This window comes from Leptodactylus fuscus, chromosome 7, assembly GCF_031893055.1.
Source record: "Leptodactylus fuscus isolate aLepFus1 chromosome 7, aLepFus1.hap2, whole genome shotgun sequence".
Taxonomy (NCBI): domain Eukaryota; kingdom Metazoa; phylum Chordata; class Amphibia; order Anura; family Leptodactylidae; genus Leptodactylus; species Leptodactylus fuscus.
Genome location: NC_134271.1, coordinates 72,956,002 through 72,972,654, shown reverse-complemented (window position 1 = coordinate 72,972,654; position 16,653 = coordinate 72,956,002). Strand labels below are relative to the sequence as shown.

The following is a 16,653-nucleotide window of genomic DNA, read 5'->3' as shown; positions in this document are numbered from 1 at the left end:
GTCAGTGAGGTAGATTTATAAAAACTTCCTTAAAGAAAAACTGTCTTAGTTGCCCATAACAACCACAAGCACAGATTACAAGCTTACATTTCTTATAGAGCTATTGAAAAATGAAATCTGTGCTGTGATTGGTTGCTATGGGCAACTAAGACTGTTTTCCTGTAACACTTATCTTAAACAAAAAAACACAAATGAAATTAAAAATGGATGACAGCAGATTCAGCAGTGGTATATACAGTGGGGCAAAAAAGTATTTAGTCAGTCACCAATAGTGCAAGTTCCACCACTTAAAAAGATGAGAGGCGTCTGTAATTTACATCATAGGTAGACCTCAACTATGAGAGACAAAATGAGAAAACAAATCCAGAAAATCACATTGTCTGATTTTGTAAGAATTTATTTGCAAATTATGGTGGAAAATAAGTATTTGGTCACCTACAAACAATCAAGATTTCTGGCTCTCACAGACCTGTAACTTCTTCTTTAAGAGTCTCCTCTTTCCTCCACTCATTACCTGTAGTAATGGCACCTGTTTAAACTTGTTATCAGTATAAAAAGACACCTGTGCACACCCTCAAACAGTCAGACTCCAAACTCCACTATGGTGAAGACCAAAGACCTGTCAAAGGACACCAGAAACAAAATTGTAGCCCTGCACCAGGCTGGGAAGACTGAATCTGCAATAGGCATCCAGCTTGGATTGAAGAAATCAACTGTGGGAGCAATAATTAGAAAATGGGAGACATACAAGACCACTGATAATCTCCCTCGATCTGGGGCTCCACGCAAAATCTCACCCCGTGGGGTCAAAATGATCACAAGAACGGTGAGCAAAAATCCCAGAACCATGCGGGGGGGACCTAGTGAATGAACTGCAGAGAGCTGGGACCGATGTAACAAAGCCTACCATCAGTAACACACTACGCCGCCAGGGACTCAGATCCTGCAGTGCCAGACGTGTCCCACTGCTTAAGCCAGTACATGTCCGGGCCCGTCTGAAGTTTGCTAGAGAGCATTTGGATGATCCAGAAGAGTATTGGGAGAATGTCCTATGGTCTGATGAAACCAAACTGGAACTGTTTGGTAGAAACACAACTTTTCGTGTTTGGAGGAAAAAGAATACTGAGTTGCATCCATCAAACACCATACCTACTGTAAAGCACGGGGGTGGAAACATCATGCTTTGGGGCTGTTTCTCTGCAAAGGGGCCAGGACGACTGATCTGGGTACATGAAAGAATAAATAGGGCCATGTATCGTGAGATTTTGAGTGCAAACCTCCTTCCATCAGCAAGGGCATTGAAGATGAAACGTGGCTGGGTCTTTCAACATGACAATGATCCAAAGCACACAGCCAGGGCAACGAAGGAGTGGCTTTGTAAGAAGCATTTCAAGGTCCTGGAGTGGCCTAGCCAGTCTCCAGATCTCAACCCTATAGAAAACCTTTGGAGGGAGTTGAAAGTCCGTGTTGCCAAGCGACAGCCCCAAAACATCACTGCTCTAGAGGAGATCTGCATGGAGGAATGGGCCAACATACCAACAACAGTGTGTGCCAACCTTGTGAAGACTTACAGAAAACGTTTGACCTCTGTCATTGCCAACAAAGGATATATAACAAAGTATTGAGATGAAATTTTGTTACTGACCAAATACTTATTTTCCACCATAATTTGCAAATAAATTCTTACAAAATCAGACAATGTGATTTTCTGGATTTGTTTTCTCATTTTGTCTCTCATAGTTGAGGTCTACCTATGATGTAAATTACAGACGCCTCTCATCTTTTTAAGTGGTGGAACTTGCACTATTGGTGACTGACTAAATACTTTTTTGCCTCACTGTATATGTCCTTACAGGCGTAAGAGTGGACTGCCTGGTCAAGGGGCAGTCTGGAAACGATTAAAGAGGATCTTTCATGTCCTCGGGCACATGTGGTTTTATATACCGCTAGAAAGCCAACGGTGCATTGAATTCAGCGCTCTGTCGGCTTTCCCGTTATTTGCCCCATGGTAAGAGATATTGGAGCCGTTACCGATGTCTGCCCACTGTCAGGAGGGCATTCCTGACAGTCTAGCTGGGCTGTGAGAAATGTGTGGGCCTAGGAGCTATAGCGAATGGGCCCCATGGTGTTACAGGCCCTGGCACGGTTATCTATATGTTTTATTGGTTAACTATGTTATTGGTATGGTCGGTTCTCTCTGTTTCCCTCCCTTATTTTCTATTCATAGTGGTTACCTGATGGAGGTCATACTTGGGTCAGCTGTGCCCAGGCATGAGCAGGTTCTGGAAGTGTCTAGCTGAACCAAGATGAACATTTGACATAACCCCCCCTCGAAGACCCCGACCAACTGACACCCCCCTTCCACATTCCTGCCCCATAGTGGCCCCTGCACATAGTGTTATGCCCCATAGTGTCCCCTGCACACAGTATTATGCCGTATAGTGGCCCCTGCACAAAGTATTATGCCGTATAGTGGCCCCTGCACACAGTATTATCCCCCATAGTGGCCTCTGCACAGTATTATGCTCCATAGTGGCCCCTGCACACAGTATTATGTCCATTAGTGGCCCCTGCACACAGTATTATGCTCCATAGTGGCCCCTGCACACAGTATTATGTCCATTAGTGGCCCCTGCACACAGTATTATGTCCCCATAGAGGCCTCTGCACAGTATTATGACCCAATGTGGACCACCCATGAACAATTATTATACTCTGAGGTCTTTTCAGACCCCAGAGTATAATGATCGGAGACCCGGAGGAGGATACAAACATAAAAAAAACACTGTTACTTACCTTTCCCTGGCTCTGGCATACTTCCTTGCTGATGTCGGCCATCTTCAATAATGGAAAAGGCGTCACTTGAGCCGGGCTTGCTTACTTACCTGCCAGAGCGTAGGAGAAGTAAGTAACAGTGATTTTTATGTTCCCTCACTTCTCCTAGTCCTCCGATCATTATACTTGGGGGGGTCTGAAAAGACCCCAGAGTATAATGATAGTGGTGTTTGTGGGGTTTGGCCTTACTTACCGATACCAACTCCTGCTCACAGCCTCCGCAGGATGGGAAGCGCCAGTGGCCGTGAGCAGGAGAGTGGATGGTTAAGTAAATGGAGCCCAATACCTGCTGGAGTTACACCAGCAGGTAACCGCCTATTAAAAAAAAATAAAAAATCTGGAGTAGTAATGGAGCTGCCGGGCTTCCTAATGGGCCCTATGGCAGCCACTACCACTGCTACCCCGGTAGTTACGCCCGTGGGCACAGACCATGTGATATCTTGCTCATTGATCACATGGCCCATTTGTGGCTCAGTCCCCTTCAAGTGAATGGGATGAGCAATGTTACCAAGCATAGTCGCTGCACAACTGTATACCGTTGTGCTTGGTAAGCACTGAGGAACACTAGAGCCTTTTCATACAGCTGAATGGCCAGAGGCCCAGGTGTCTGACCACTACCGAAGTCCAGTTCTTCGCATCATTTAATAGGTGCTGTTTCACTTATTCTGGCACAGTTGGAAATTTTTCTCAAGCCTTGGTGCCTGATATACTATTTAGGCTCAGAACTGTCAAGAGGGCGGTGTCAGGCATGGACAGACAAGGGATGTGATTCTGAGCTGTCTCTGATTGGAGTTCTGAATCAGGCCCCCTGTCTGACACAGCTATCCTGACACTACAGAGATGAAATAGCAGATCAGGCACCAAAACTAACTGCATTTATTGCTTGGGGATGGTGAGGGCTAGAGAAAACTCCAACGGCATTGTAAAGTGGAGCAGCGCCTATTAAAGTATGGTAAGAACTTGAACTGGTGGAGGTGGTGAAATGTCCTCTTAATTGATGACATCCTATCATCATATCTGTACTAAGTCCTAGAAAACCACTTTTGAAGTGAATGGAGCAAGCATGGATGTTGCTTGTCATTACAACCATTACAGAATGACCCTCTTAGTTTTATTACAGTGAATAAAGTAAGGCATATTTGCTTTACATAAGGAATTTCAGAACTGTTTGTTACACCCAGAAGGGAGGAGAGATGGGTAAAACTTGGGCAGTGCCTGTCTCTCTCCTGTAGTCAGCTGTCCCTTTAAGAGGCTGAGAATAGGTAGTGTGTAGTATAAAGGCAACAGGTATAGAGATCAGGGACAGTTCCTAGAGTCTGACTTCAGCCTGTGACAATGACCGGCCAACACTGCTGGGGATATGGAGAGGAAGACGGTAATTAATATCCTATTATCTTCTCTTTCTTGCCTTCTTTCTTTCCAGCATGAAACATTCTTTAGTGTACTAAATGCAGATTCAGCTCTCATTCATTACTATCTAAGAGAGCAGATCCCTGGATCATTGTCTATCTGCAGTTCTAAAGACTCCAGTACTGATGTAAGATCAATCTATCGATTTAATAACACCTATTTATGTAGAAAAAAATCTCATATACAACAATATATCTCACATCTATCAATTTAGCATCCCATATATCATATGCATCTATATATCCAATATATCATCGGCATCCATTTATTTCATATGTATCCCATATCCATCTATGTATCCTATATAAATCAATCAGTCACATTGGTAGTTGTGGGTATATGTATCATAGTATACTGCACCTATAGCTGCCCAGTAACATAAACTATATTCTGTTGTGCAGCCCCTGGTGTAATATACTGTCTGATGTGGCAGCTCTGAGCACTTGTGTGTGGTAACACTGGAACTGAGTTTCTTATTCTTGGCATTAGTAAGTGCTTGAGCAGTTAATCTTGTCGCTGCTGATTTCACCTGTTACAGTAACTTCTCTATTCTCTACTTGTGTCTTCCTTCATAGCTGCAGCTCAGTCAGTATACATTGCACTGGTGTAGAATCCCCTTTATGATCTCTCCGATCAGTGGCTGTGGAAATGGGAACAAAACGTATTGATTAGTATTACACTTACTTGTATTGTGCGGAGATTATCACGCCAAACTGTCGTATTACAAGATTAACACAAGTGTGCAGGGAGAAGATAAGGAGATTATAAAGAGAACTATAGAAGTTTCCACAAGCAGATTGACACCTAAATGGGAAGTAGTAAAAAAATCCTATAAAGGTTTAGTCCACGTGTTGCAGAAACATGGCATTTTTTTACTTTTGCGGAAACACAGTGCAGCATTTTACACTCTTAGCAAAGTGAATAACTTTAATCTCATCCTCACATTGTACAAAAAAATAAAGCAAAAATGCTGAGTTTTCAAAAACTTGTATATCTTCGAAAAACAGCAAGTTTATTTTTATGTGCAAACATGTGCAGTTTTACCAAAGGGTTATATGGGGGAGGCAAAAATGCAAAATGGAACAGAAAAGCAGTGAAAAAACACAAGGATTTGTAGGGGTACATTGTCTGTTGTGTCTTTAGTGCATTTTTCCTGCAGCATTTTTTAGTAAGAGTTTTTACTATGTGTAGTGTTAGGCTACATTCACACAAACAAGGTGAAAAATGTTTATTTTTTACTGTAGTCTTGAGCTAAATTCACATAACAGTGTATAATGGCTGTGTGACATCCATTGTAATGGACTGTTAAATACAGGTCATGTCCTATACTGAAATATATGGGGAATCCGTGAAAACAGGTTCTCCTTGGGTGCAAGAGATTTTTCACGGTCGATTTGCACCTCAGTCATGTGACTGTAACATTAGTCTAAGGTTGAAGCCCCAAGTTGTGAAAACACAGCATTTTTGCCGCAGTGGAAATGCCGCAGCCAGCAAACAAACTGCGTTTTACAGTATCTGCAAAGATAGTGGGAATCATTTTCACACATTGCTGAAAAAAATCAGCAGAAAAACTGCTTTTTCAAAAATGTTCACATTTTTGAAAATTGCAGAATGTCAATTGTACTTGTGGAAACACTGGAGAAAAACTCGAGGACGAAAACTCAATGAAAAATGGTGCGGAAAGAAATGCAATGCATTTCCGCTGCAGTTTATTCCACGGCATTTTTTTTTGCTGCGTTTCCCTGGAATGACTGACAACAGAGAATAATAAATGGTAGAGAAGGTGACATGGTAAAAATTTTGTGTCCATAGTTTAGATTTTACAGTTTATTTATAGGGAAAACAGGTTTATTTGTTGTTACCACACTTTCCACTTCTGATGTTATTTTCACAACCTTCACTTTATCGGCCCATAAAACGCTAAAAGTGGAAGGTGAAAAATATAAAATGTGCAGCAAATGGGCAAAGGTCAATGGAAACATTTTTAGTTTACTATAAAGACAACCTATACACAGAGGTGGCCAAAGCTGGAACGATATAGACAAACTGTACCCACCTAGGGAGATGTCAATCAGCACTCTGGGAAGGCTGGAAAGACAGCCATCTTACATCTCAGTCTTGTAGTTATTGTTGGTTTTCTAGCTGTTTATATAGATTTCTCTCCTCCTTAGTCTATAGAGTTCCTGTGGAGAAGTAGTGCAGTTATGTCTGTATCTTTCCGGTGGCAATAGAGGGTTTATTGTTATTTGTAACAGATATTTTGGGCTGACCGGTGACATTTCACCCTGGGAAGAGACTGATATCAGAGCTGGTGAATACAACCTAATGGTCTCTGTTTTCCGACATTTAAGCTGCTCTCAGGGATGCTTTTTCCTATCCTCCATAGTACCTTCATGAACCATGGGGGAAAAATAAAAATGGAAATTTTGGATTGTACATTGAAATGTGATCTAGGAATGTGGACTGGAATAGATTAGAACATGCTTTCAGGTAGTGGTATACTGGGGAGCTAGAGACAGTACATGATAAATAGGAGCCTCTTTACAAATTTTGCATTGGATCCTACAAGCTTGAAGTTATGCCTCTGCTTGGACTTTCACTTGTGCAGCTGCTCTTGGAAGAAGTTATACTGCAGTGCCCCTTTGCAGCCCAGGGAACCAACCTGCAAGTACAACATAGTCTTTCTGATATGGTGCTGAGAATGGATGCCATCTTGGAGAGCTGTCACAAATAACAGTTTACAAAGATCACAGTTGCCAATTACTCCAATTTTCCTGGAACAGTCTCAATTTGTTGGGATGAATTATTTACAGTTTGGGCATATCCTAATCCTGGATAGGGAATTTGGTTTGAAAAAAAAATGCCCAAAATGTCTGGTCCCACCTAGTTTGGGGAGGGACCTAGGAGCATTCTGGGCGGGCTTAAAAATCCCTATATTACAAATATACATGTTGCTAAGAATGAAAGCTAATGCCTTCTCCTGTTTTTTATTATCTTGTGTCTCCCCAAATTTTCCAGAAATATGTGAACTAATATGGGAACCACTGGTCTAAACCATCAGAAACCCCCATGCTAGCGATGGATGTTGACAGACAGATCCAGGGTGGAAGGACAACTTATATTGTAACACATACCCAACATGTGCTTAATCAGATTCTGTTACAACCCTGTGCAAAATGATTTGTTTGCCTACATACTACTCCTGTGACCATCTGGTCAAAGCTCTCTCTGCTGTGCAGGTTTATGTAAATATGGTCATATGATGGCTTGAAAAAAAGTCCCTAAATTGATTATTATTACCTAGACTGTGAATAAATGGAACAACACATCAGCTGAGGGAAGATAGTATGATACACTTAAAGGGGCTCTCCAGGTTAGGGAACAAAAAACCATTTTCATGACCATATTAGGAGTTTCGGAGTTGACAGGGTCAGTATCCTCATCTTGCCAGAGTGGAGGGCAGGTATCAAGGGCATCTCTTGCTCCTGTATAACACAGACAACCTACCATATTTAGAATGGATTCAATGCTTCAATTCCCTTATGGTGGCACTGGAGAGATACTGTACATTGTCTGTCCCAACATATTACCACTGGCTATTGAGGTTCCCTGCGGGGAGTGGGGTGAGGCACATGGTTATTTTTGCCTTTACCCTAAGATTAAACATGTAAAGACTGATCGATAAGATCAATGCCTACTGACCCACTATAAATCCTGGTAAGGGTCTGTCCATACTATTCAGTCCTTGTTTATTCCAGTACACTATGTGGCAGACTAGGTTTAATCTATATTCCACTTATTTGCTAATAATGTTATTGCTCTGCTTGCTCCCACAGGACCCTCTGAGTGGTACAGATACTTCCCCATTGCTCAGGGCAATCGTCAATCTCCTATTAATATTGTTGCTAGTCAAGCTGTCTTCAATGCCAGTCTCAAACCTCTAGTGGTGTCCTATGACCAATGCACGTCCATCGATATATCAAACAATGGTCACTCGGTTATGGTGGAATTTGACGACAATGATGATAAAACAGGTGAGATTTAGAGGTGGCTGAATATATGTGATATTACATATTGCATATACAGTATACTTAAATGGGACTGAGCTAGAAACAGGCCATATGGCGAATGAATATGACATTACTGGCATTCATATGAGTGCTTTTCGACTTTGAACAGCTGATCTGTGTGGGTATTGGACACTGAATGTTCAGATATTGATAACCTATTCTAAGGATATATCATCCATATTTATCTCCCGGAGAACCCCTTCAATGTCAGCTGATGTAGGGTCTTCCTGACTCTCCTGTGATGGAAAGGCAGATATTAGAAATCAGAAGACTCGAGCAGTTAGACTTCAACAAGCCTGATCCTTCTGTTTGTAGGGAAGACAAGGTGCTGCCAGGTGTCTCTCCTCTACCCATTCATAATATATGCATGCAGGAGTTGGAAGGGATTACCATAGAATTTCTTAGGTGCTTCCTGATAAAAGTGAGTGTAAGATGCTGCAGTATATGTTAGAGCTACAGAAATACATATTCATATTATTATTATTATTATTATTATTATTATTATTATTATTATTATTATTATTATTGTAGTAGTGATAGGACCACTTATTTATACTGACCCTGTAAACATACTATGGGGATCTTAGTGAGTGTGGACAAGTTTATGTGAATAATTACAAAACCTTAGAGTACCTGTCATGTTACACCATCTTCCAGAGGTGTAACCTGAAGCTCCTGGGCTCCAGTGCAGAATCTGTAAGGGGGCCTCCATCTACCTTATGCTATTTAGAATAATGGTATATTTATGTGGCAGATGGAATTTTGGGAACGTGGAGAGTCCAGGGCCCAGTAGCAACTGCCACCTCTGCACCTCCTATAGCTGTGCTCCTTCTGCAACTACACCTGGATACATAACATTATTCATATCAGGGTGGGATTTCCACTGATGATCCACAGGTTACTGTATCACTAAATTCTGCTACTGATGATATCCCTCATAGCAAGCGCAGATTACATTCACTGCAGTGCTAGGCGGCCAAATATTTGCTGAGCGGGTGGATTCGGAGAAATAAACTGATTAAGAAGGTGACCAGGAGACTGAATAAGACATTGCAGATCTGCATTCTCTGACTGGATAAAAACAATGAGTGTAGGTGCTAATGCAGTCGTCACCTTATACATCACAACGATCGATGGTCATCTATGTAACATACAAGGGAAAGGTCTTGCGGAATTGAATGACAAAGTATATGACCTAGAAAGGGACAAGATAAGTGATGGTTGATAAAATATTGCTCTTCACTAGTCAGTCATAGGAAATTGTGTACAATGTACTGTTTATTGGGATTTGATTGAAAAGGGAGGTATGGGCTAAAAATTAGCTAGACTTTACTCTCCATGGTCTGTATAGCATCTACATAGACCACCCGTACAATATATACACTCTCAGTCTCCAAGGTAAGGAAATTTTGGGCATTAGGTTTATATAGTGTTTGCTGACTTTGGTTCTTGTAGTGATCAGTGGAGGACCACTTGATGATTCCTACCGTCTCAAGCAGTTCCACTTTCATTGGGGAACCCAGCACAATGAAGGATCAGAGCACACTGTGGATGGCAAGTCTTACCCCTGTGAGGTATGCATGAGGGCAAAACTCATACACTTGCTGGAAAATATTTTTATTTTATGCTCTCTATAAATATTTGCTACACTATCACTTTACTGGATCTTTACACTGTTAAAAAAAAATATTAACACATGACAATAGTTACTGTGTATTTCACAACCTCACACTTTTTTAACGTAGTACCATTTTACCCACAGCTCCACTTGGTTCATTGGAATGCAAAATCGTACTCCACCTTCAGCGAAGCGGCAGCAGCCTCAGATGGGCTTGTGGTCATCGGCGTCTTCTTAGAAGTCAGTATCCAATGCTATAGATAAAAGAAAATTTGCACTTGTAGAAACTGTAATGTGGGTACATGGAAATATAAAGCTTTTATGGGAACACTGAGTAGTAAAAAAATAAGACTTAACATCTGTCAAGGACACATACCATACCATATAAAACTTAAGATTATTACACAAATAAACGTACATTCTTAAGGTAAAAGAAGTAGTAAAATTATAGGAATGTCAAAGAAGGGATGGAGAGCAAGTAAGTGGCCAAAGAGCTGAATCCCAGATAGAAAAAACCTATGGATCACTGGTCAATTGGCCAATGCTTTCATCTTATGTCATGGTTAGAACCATATACAGGCTGAGGCTCCATGTACATGAATGTGTGCTTTGTCAATGAGCTAGCCATGCTTTTCATGGCTAGCAAATTGACCTGGAACATACAGGTGTGCGTATGAAATCGAATATAATCATTTGTCCATGTATGGAACCGTGAGCCTGGGGCGAAAATCAGGTCAGGTCCGATACCTCTCCATTTTTCTGGCCAGGCTTACTGAAGCAAATCAGTGGGTCCAAGTGTGGCAAATGGATATCAGTCATATGTCGCCATCTTACTACAGACCCAGCACACAGTTTGTGTATGTACACTTTAACAGCAATGGTCTACAACCTGTGGCTCATCAATTTTGGGAAACTGCAAGCCACTGTAGTTTTCCAGTAGTTGTAGAGCGACAGTTTGGAGACCTTTGCTGTACAGGTATTAAATCCAGTTTATGCTTATACATTGATGTGTATTGTTAGTTCATTTATATACTATTTTATATACCAGTTAGTATTTTACATATTTTTGTTTGTATCTTATACATATATTTATTTATGTATGTTTGTTTCTAGATTGGGGAAAAGCACCCTGGACTTGATAGGTTAACAGATGCATTGTACATGGTCAGATTTAAAGTAAGTGAGTTCTTTCATTAAATAAACCTTGTGACCCTCAGAATCAGAAACTGAATATTCTGGTTCTTCCCACCTTAAGTCTCATTTACATGGTCCCCACTGATCATATTATAGCCCATTTGTACATATACTCATCCTCTGTTGATCCTATACCCTATTGTACAGTCAGTGTCAGTGCTGCAGGTGCATGTAGGGAACACACCTAGTATTGTACATTTTCTATAGTTTCCGAGACTCAACGTAAAGAAAAGTACATGCAATCTATATTACTTATGTCCTATTAGGTTTCCTATTGCACCTACACAGATTCCACTTTCTCAACTTTGCCTTGTTAATATCCCTCTAACCATAGGGCCTTTGTTAAAGGTACATTGTGTAAATTCTCCTGAAACCTGTATTTGTGCTCCTATAATGGATTGTATGTTTATCGTGCTCCATAGAATTGTTTATTTTGTTCATTTTTCCACCCCTTCTGCTGGTAGTTAAATAATGATTCTTCACAATTGACTGGTATTTTTAGATCTGGCAGGCTATATGTTTCAGATTGTGTAACTTACTATATAGGATTTGCTTTCTCATCATCTATAAAGACCTAGAACATAAACACAGCCATAGATTACCGGACAAAAGTAACCAATCAATTATTTGCTGATGGGATTTTCATGGAGGGTTAGAGTGATGAATGTGCATGTAAAGTCCTTTAATAAAAATTATAATATGTCATATCTCAAAGGGAAATGGCAACACATGATGTGGTATTAAAATAATAATTCCAACAGTAGTGACAACTTTAAAATGCACCTATAACTTTATGAGAGTCCATATTTGAAGGTGATAGAATAATGAAACAAGTATATTACATCCTGAAATACTGCATACATAATTATTAATAATTAGCATGGTCTCATATAATAACAACAGCCCCACACGTGACAGTCACCGTTGCCTCCAAAACAGTCCTCAATAAAAGTGATAATCCACAGTGGCCCTGTGACAGTCACAATGCCAACTTAAAGGTAACATAGACAGTGCCCCTACAATAGTGTCAGTCACAGTGTTCCCATAAAAGTTCCAGACACAGCCCCTATAACAATAACAGTATACAGATTATAGCCCCAATGTCTCAATTAAAGAAAACCTGTCACCAGAGCCCAGTTTATCAACTCAGCTCTTCAAATATATAAGTATAGGTAACCTGAATCTGAAGGTATTTATTCCTTGTGAATCGGTGCTTCACTTCCAGAGATGTCGCTGTTTTCAATATGCAAATAAGTTCTTTGGAGCAATGTAGGTGTGGCCATTTATCTTCTTGGAGCAATGGCAATGTGAGAAATGACAGTGTTTGATTCGGATGACCCTAATCTACATATCTGTGGTACTGGATGACATATGCTGGGTTCTGATGACAGACTCCCTTTAACAGAGCCGACCAGTATCCTCATTAATATTGAGAGCTACAGTTCTTCCATAACATTAAGTGTCCCCCATAGCAGTGCCCGTCAGTGTCATAGCCCAAATAATAACAGTAGCCAATAAGTGACAGATGTAGCCAAAAGCCTTATATAGACAGATTACACAAAACTATAAAACTCATTCACCTTAGGGGATGAATGCAAACGAGAACAAAATGGATAGTGTATGTATTTGTTATGTATATGGAAAGCATAGCACATAATTCATCCATTTGCTAAAATCTGAACAGAGTTGAATGGCCTTCACAACCTTAACAATTATCCTCCGCTAGTCTACAGGAGACATAGCAACTTCTAGCTGCCAGTTATGTCTATGAGAGCGCTTCCTATTTACTAGCAACTCTTGTGCGACCTTGTAGTGTTCACAGATTCATTGGTACATCATGTTATTTGGTATTATTGCGTGTGGGCAGATGTTTTATAGGGGGAGGGTGTTCTGTAGCTTCTAATGTTTGTCTTTCATTGAGATATTCATCACTGACATTTAACTTTCTTTCAGGGAACCAAAGCACAATTTAACAACTTCAATCCCAAATGCCTTCTGCCATCAAACCTGGAATACTGGACGTACCCCGGTTCTCTCACCACACCCCCCTTGAATGAAAGTGTGACGTGGATCATCCTAAAAGAACCTATAAAGGTTTCAGAAAAACAGGTAACAGTTGCTAATTGGAAATAAAGGGAGTCTGTCAGCAGGAACATCAGCTGTGAACTAAACACATAGTACTGTAGGGCACAACATATCAATTGCATCAGTACTTTTTTCCATAGGCATCCAATATTTCCACATTGAAAAATCTAACCCCTCATTCACATCTGTGTTGGTATTCCGTCCGGGGGAGTCCGCATGGGGACCCCTGAATGGAATACCAAATGCAATTGCAATCGCTGTGCAGTAAAATCACACGGACCCCATAGATTATAATGGGGTCCGTGTGCTTGCCGCGAGCTACCTCCACAAATCATGCGGACAGGAAGGTAGATTGTGAACTACTTTCCTGTCCGCATGATCCCTGCGGAGATCTGGCAGCAAGCACACAGACCCCAATATAGTCTATGGGGATCCGTGTGCTTTTACTGTACAGCGCTTGCAGTTGCGTTTGGTATGCCGTTCCCCTGAATGGAATGCCAATGCAAATGTGAACGAGGGGTTACTTTTATAAAAATGCAAATGACTCTCCCCGTGTTCAATACAACGCAAATGTGAACGAGGGGTTACTTTTATAAAAATGCAAATGAATCTCCCCGTGTTCAATACCCTGGCATTCTTCCTGGCTCATTGCCCCTTAGCCACGTCTCCGAATTTACACACTATTGCCTCAGAATTATGGTAAAAGTTCTCCAGCCGCCTCATGGGTTGCCACAATTGACCAACAGTGTGACGTGCCCTACAGTATTATGTTTTCAGTTTACAACCAATGTTCCTGCTGACAGACTCGCTTTAAATATATTTATGACCACCTTTACATGACAGGCCCCTTCAGGTGCAGCAATGGTTTGTGTGAGGAGAATACTTTGTCCCTGGTTGATACTTGGTTCATGTATTAAGCAGCAATAGTTTGTTTGTCTTGTGACTGTGACAGCTAAGGTGAGAGGTCTGAATTCTTACTAATGCCACTGTGTAAATGCTCAGAGGTTTGCGTGTATATTCAGGGCAGGCCTTGTGTAAATGGTGCTTTCACCTCTTATTACAGGAAACGGGGTGTGTGGCAAAAGCAGCCGATGTGTCACATTCACTGGGCAGGAGGTGACCATATACCAGAAAGAGTAAAATCATGGTCACTTATCTATAGACAATCATCAATGATAGGAAAAGAGAGACACTCCTAGTGTGGGGAGTAGCCACATTAGATTTTTGTGTTATGGTAACTACGTTGCTTTTACTTTACTAAACACAGGCTAGGCACAAGTAGTTAAGGCAGAATATACGCATTTGCATGCTGTGCAGTAAAAGCACACGGACCCCATAGACTATAATGGAGTCTGTGTGCTTGCCATCAGATCTCTGCACAAGTCATGCAGAGAGGAAACTAGATTGTGAAGTACTTTCCTCTCCACATGTTCCCTGCAGAGATCTCATGGCAAGCACACGGACCCCATTATAGTCTATGGGGATCCGTTTGCTTTCACTACACAGCACTTGCAAATGTGTTTAGTATTCTGTTCGGGGGGGGGGGGGGGGTCCCATGCGGACTCCCTGAACAGATTAGCAAACGCAGATGTGAATGAGGGGTCACATATATCATCTCTACTTCAATAACTATCATGTAGAATGATAGGGCCATGCACAAGGAGCTGTTACCTGAACATCAAACATTCATTCTACCTTGTGCCTATCTTACAGTTTATGTTTATTACTAGATGGAACGATTCAGGAAAACCCTTCTTTTTAACGGAGAAGAAGAGGAAGAGCGGATCCACATGGTGAATAATTTCCGACCCCCACAGCCTCTCAATGGAAGAAAAGTACAGGCATCTTTTAAGTGTTGATGGCAATGAGTACACAGGACTTTCTCAACAGCAGATACCAAATTCACTGTCTGCCGGGCTCCTGGGGGCCAAGTTATGTCTTAAATTTTTTTAATAATCAAATGGCTGCGGCATTCTAGATTTGTATTCTTGCGCTTTTTATTTGATTTGATTCTAATATTATTAATAAATGAAATGTTAATATTCTATTACCTGCAGAAAATATCATATGCTTTCACTAGCTATATATATCATATATGTTTAACATTTTTACTATTGTTATTATGTTCTCAAAAATATACCGTAGTTTATACTAAATTACAGCTTATATTATACTCCAGCACTACAGTCACAATTCTACAGCTCCAGAGCAAAAATCCTGCAGAGTTTGCTCCGGTGATCTGAATTCTAGGAAGTGATATACATGCTATAGGGTAATTCATTTATTTTATTTTTTTCATAATTCTTTTTATTTAAAGAAATTTTTGGTTTACAGAACCAAGGAAGAGATGCAGTTACATACTGTTACATATCGCTGCGCTATGTTACTCTAACTATACAACTACATTACTGAAGCCCTGCTGAGCTGTTAGGAGGACGTCTCTCATAAGCTTACTGATTGTTTCCAAAATCAACCAGCAAAACTTTCAGTGATGTGGTAGTCCATTGTCTAATGCCAATATTTAATGTATGATATATCATGATATATCATGATTGATATATGATATATGCTTGTGTCTTATAAACTGGACTCCTATTACATAATGAATTTTCTGCTGATATACTGTAACAATATCTGGGGTTTCTGGGCTCTATCCAACGTAAAGTCATGTTTGCATGTTAAGCTGCTTTATGATTATTTATGTGAAATGATCTGAGGTGACTTTATAGGTATACAAGAACCCGGCAAATAAATTATGTTTTTTTAAATAAATTGAGAGTTATCATTCGTCACATATAATACACAGTACTATATATACACACTAAATTGAGTGGCGTTATCTTTTATCACTTATCATACACAGTACTATATAGATAGATAGATAGATAGATAGATAGATAGATAGATAGATAGATAGATAGTGTTTGGTGTGACCGCCCTTTACCTTCAAAACAGCATTAACTCTTCAAGGTATAGAAGTTTTTGAGGGGAATTCAGCAGGAGAACTAATATCTTGGAGAACTAACCACAGACTGTCTATGGATGAAGGCTTGCTCAGATCCTTAGTCTCTTCATGTAATCCCAGATAGACTTGATGATGATGATGTTGATATCAGGGCTCTGTGGGGGCTATCACTTCCAGGACTCTTCTTCCAAAGGGCAGACACACCAAATATTGATTTAATTTAGATTTCTCTTTTGTTCATTCACTTTGTGTTTTTTAATTGATGAAAATAAACTATCAACACTTGTATTTCTAAAAGCATTCTTACTTTACAGCATTTTTTTCAACACCTAAAATTTTTACACAGAACTGTCTATATATTTTTTTTTTTATAAAACATACGTTTTTACTCATGTGCTGTTGGCTCTTGCGTTGTGTGACTTAATGCATTCACAACCCATAGTATTCATACTACTACATAGTATTCTTGATATGCA

General features: G+C 40.4%; 1 protein-coding gene across 1 annotated transcript; it reads left to right on the top strand.

Annotated features, from left to right (window-relative positions):
• The first annotated feature begins 4,113 nt into the window (after positions 1–4,113).
• CA7 (carbonic anhydrase 7) lies at positions 4,114–15,736 on the top strand. Its single transcript, XM_075280624.1, has 7 exons — positions 4,114–4,210; positions 8,082–8,279; positions 9,771–9,889; positions 10,078–10,173; positions 11,047–11,109; positions 13,081–13,236; positions 14,943–15,736. Exons 1-7 carry the CDS (start codon positions 4,171–4,173, stop codon positions 15,069–15,071), a joined length of 801 nt encoding a protein of 266 aa, XP_075136725.1. The 5' UTR covers positions 4,114–4,170; the 3' UTR covers positions 15,072–15,736.
• Positions 15,737–16,653: the final 917 nt, after the last annotated feature.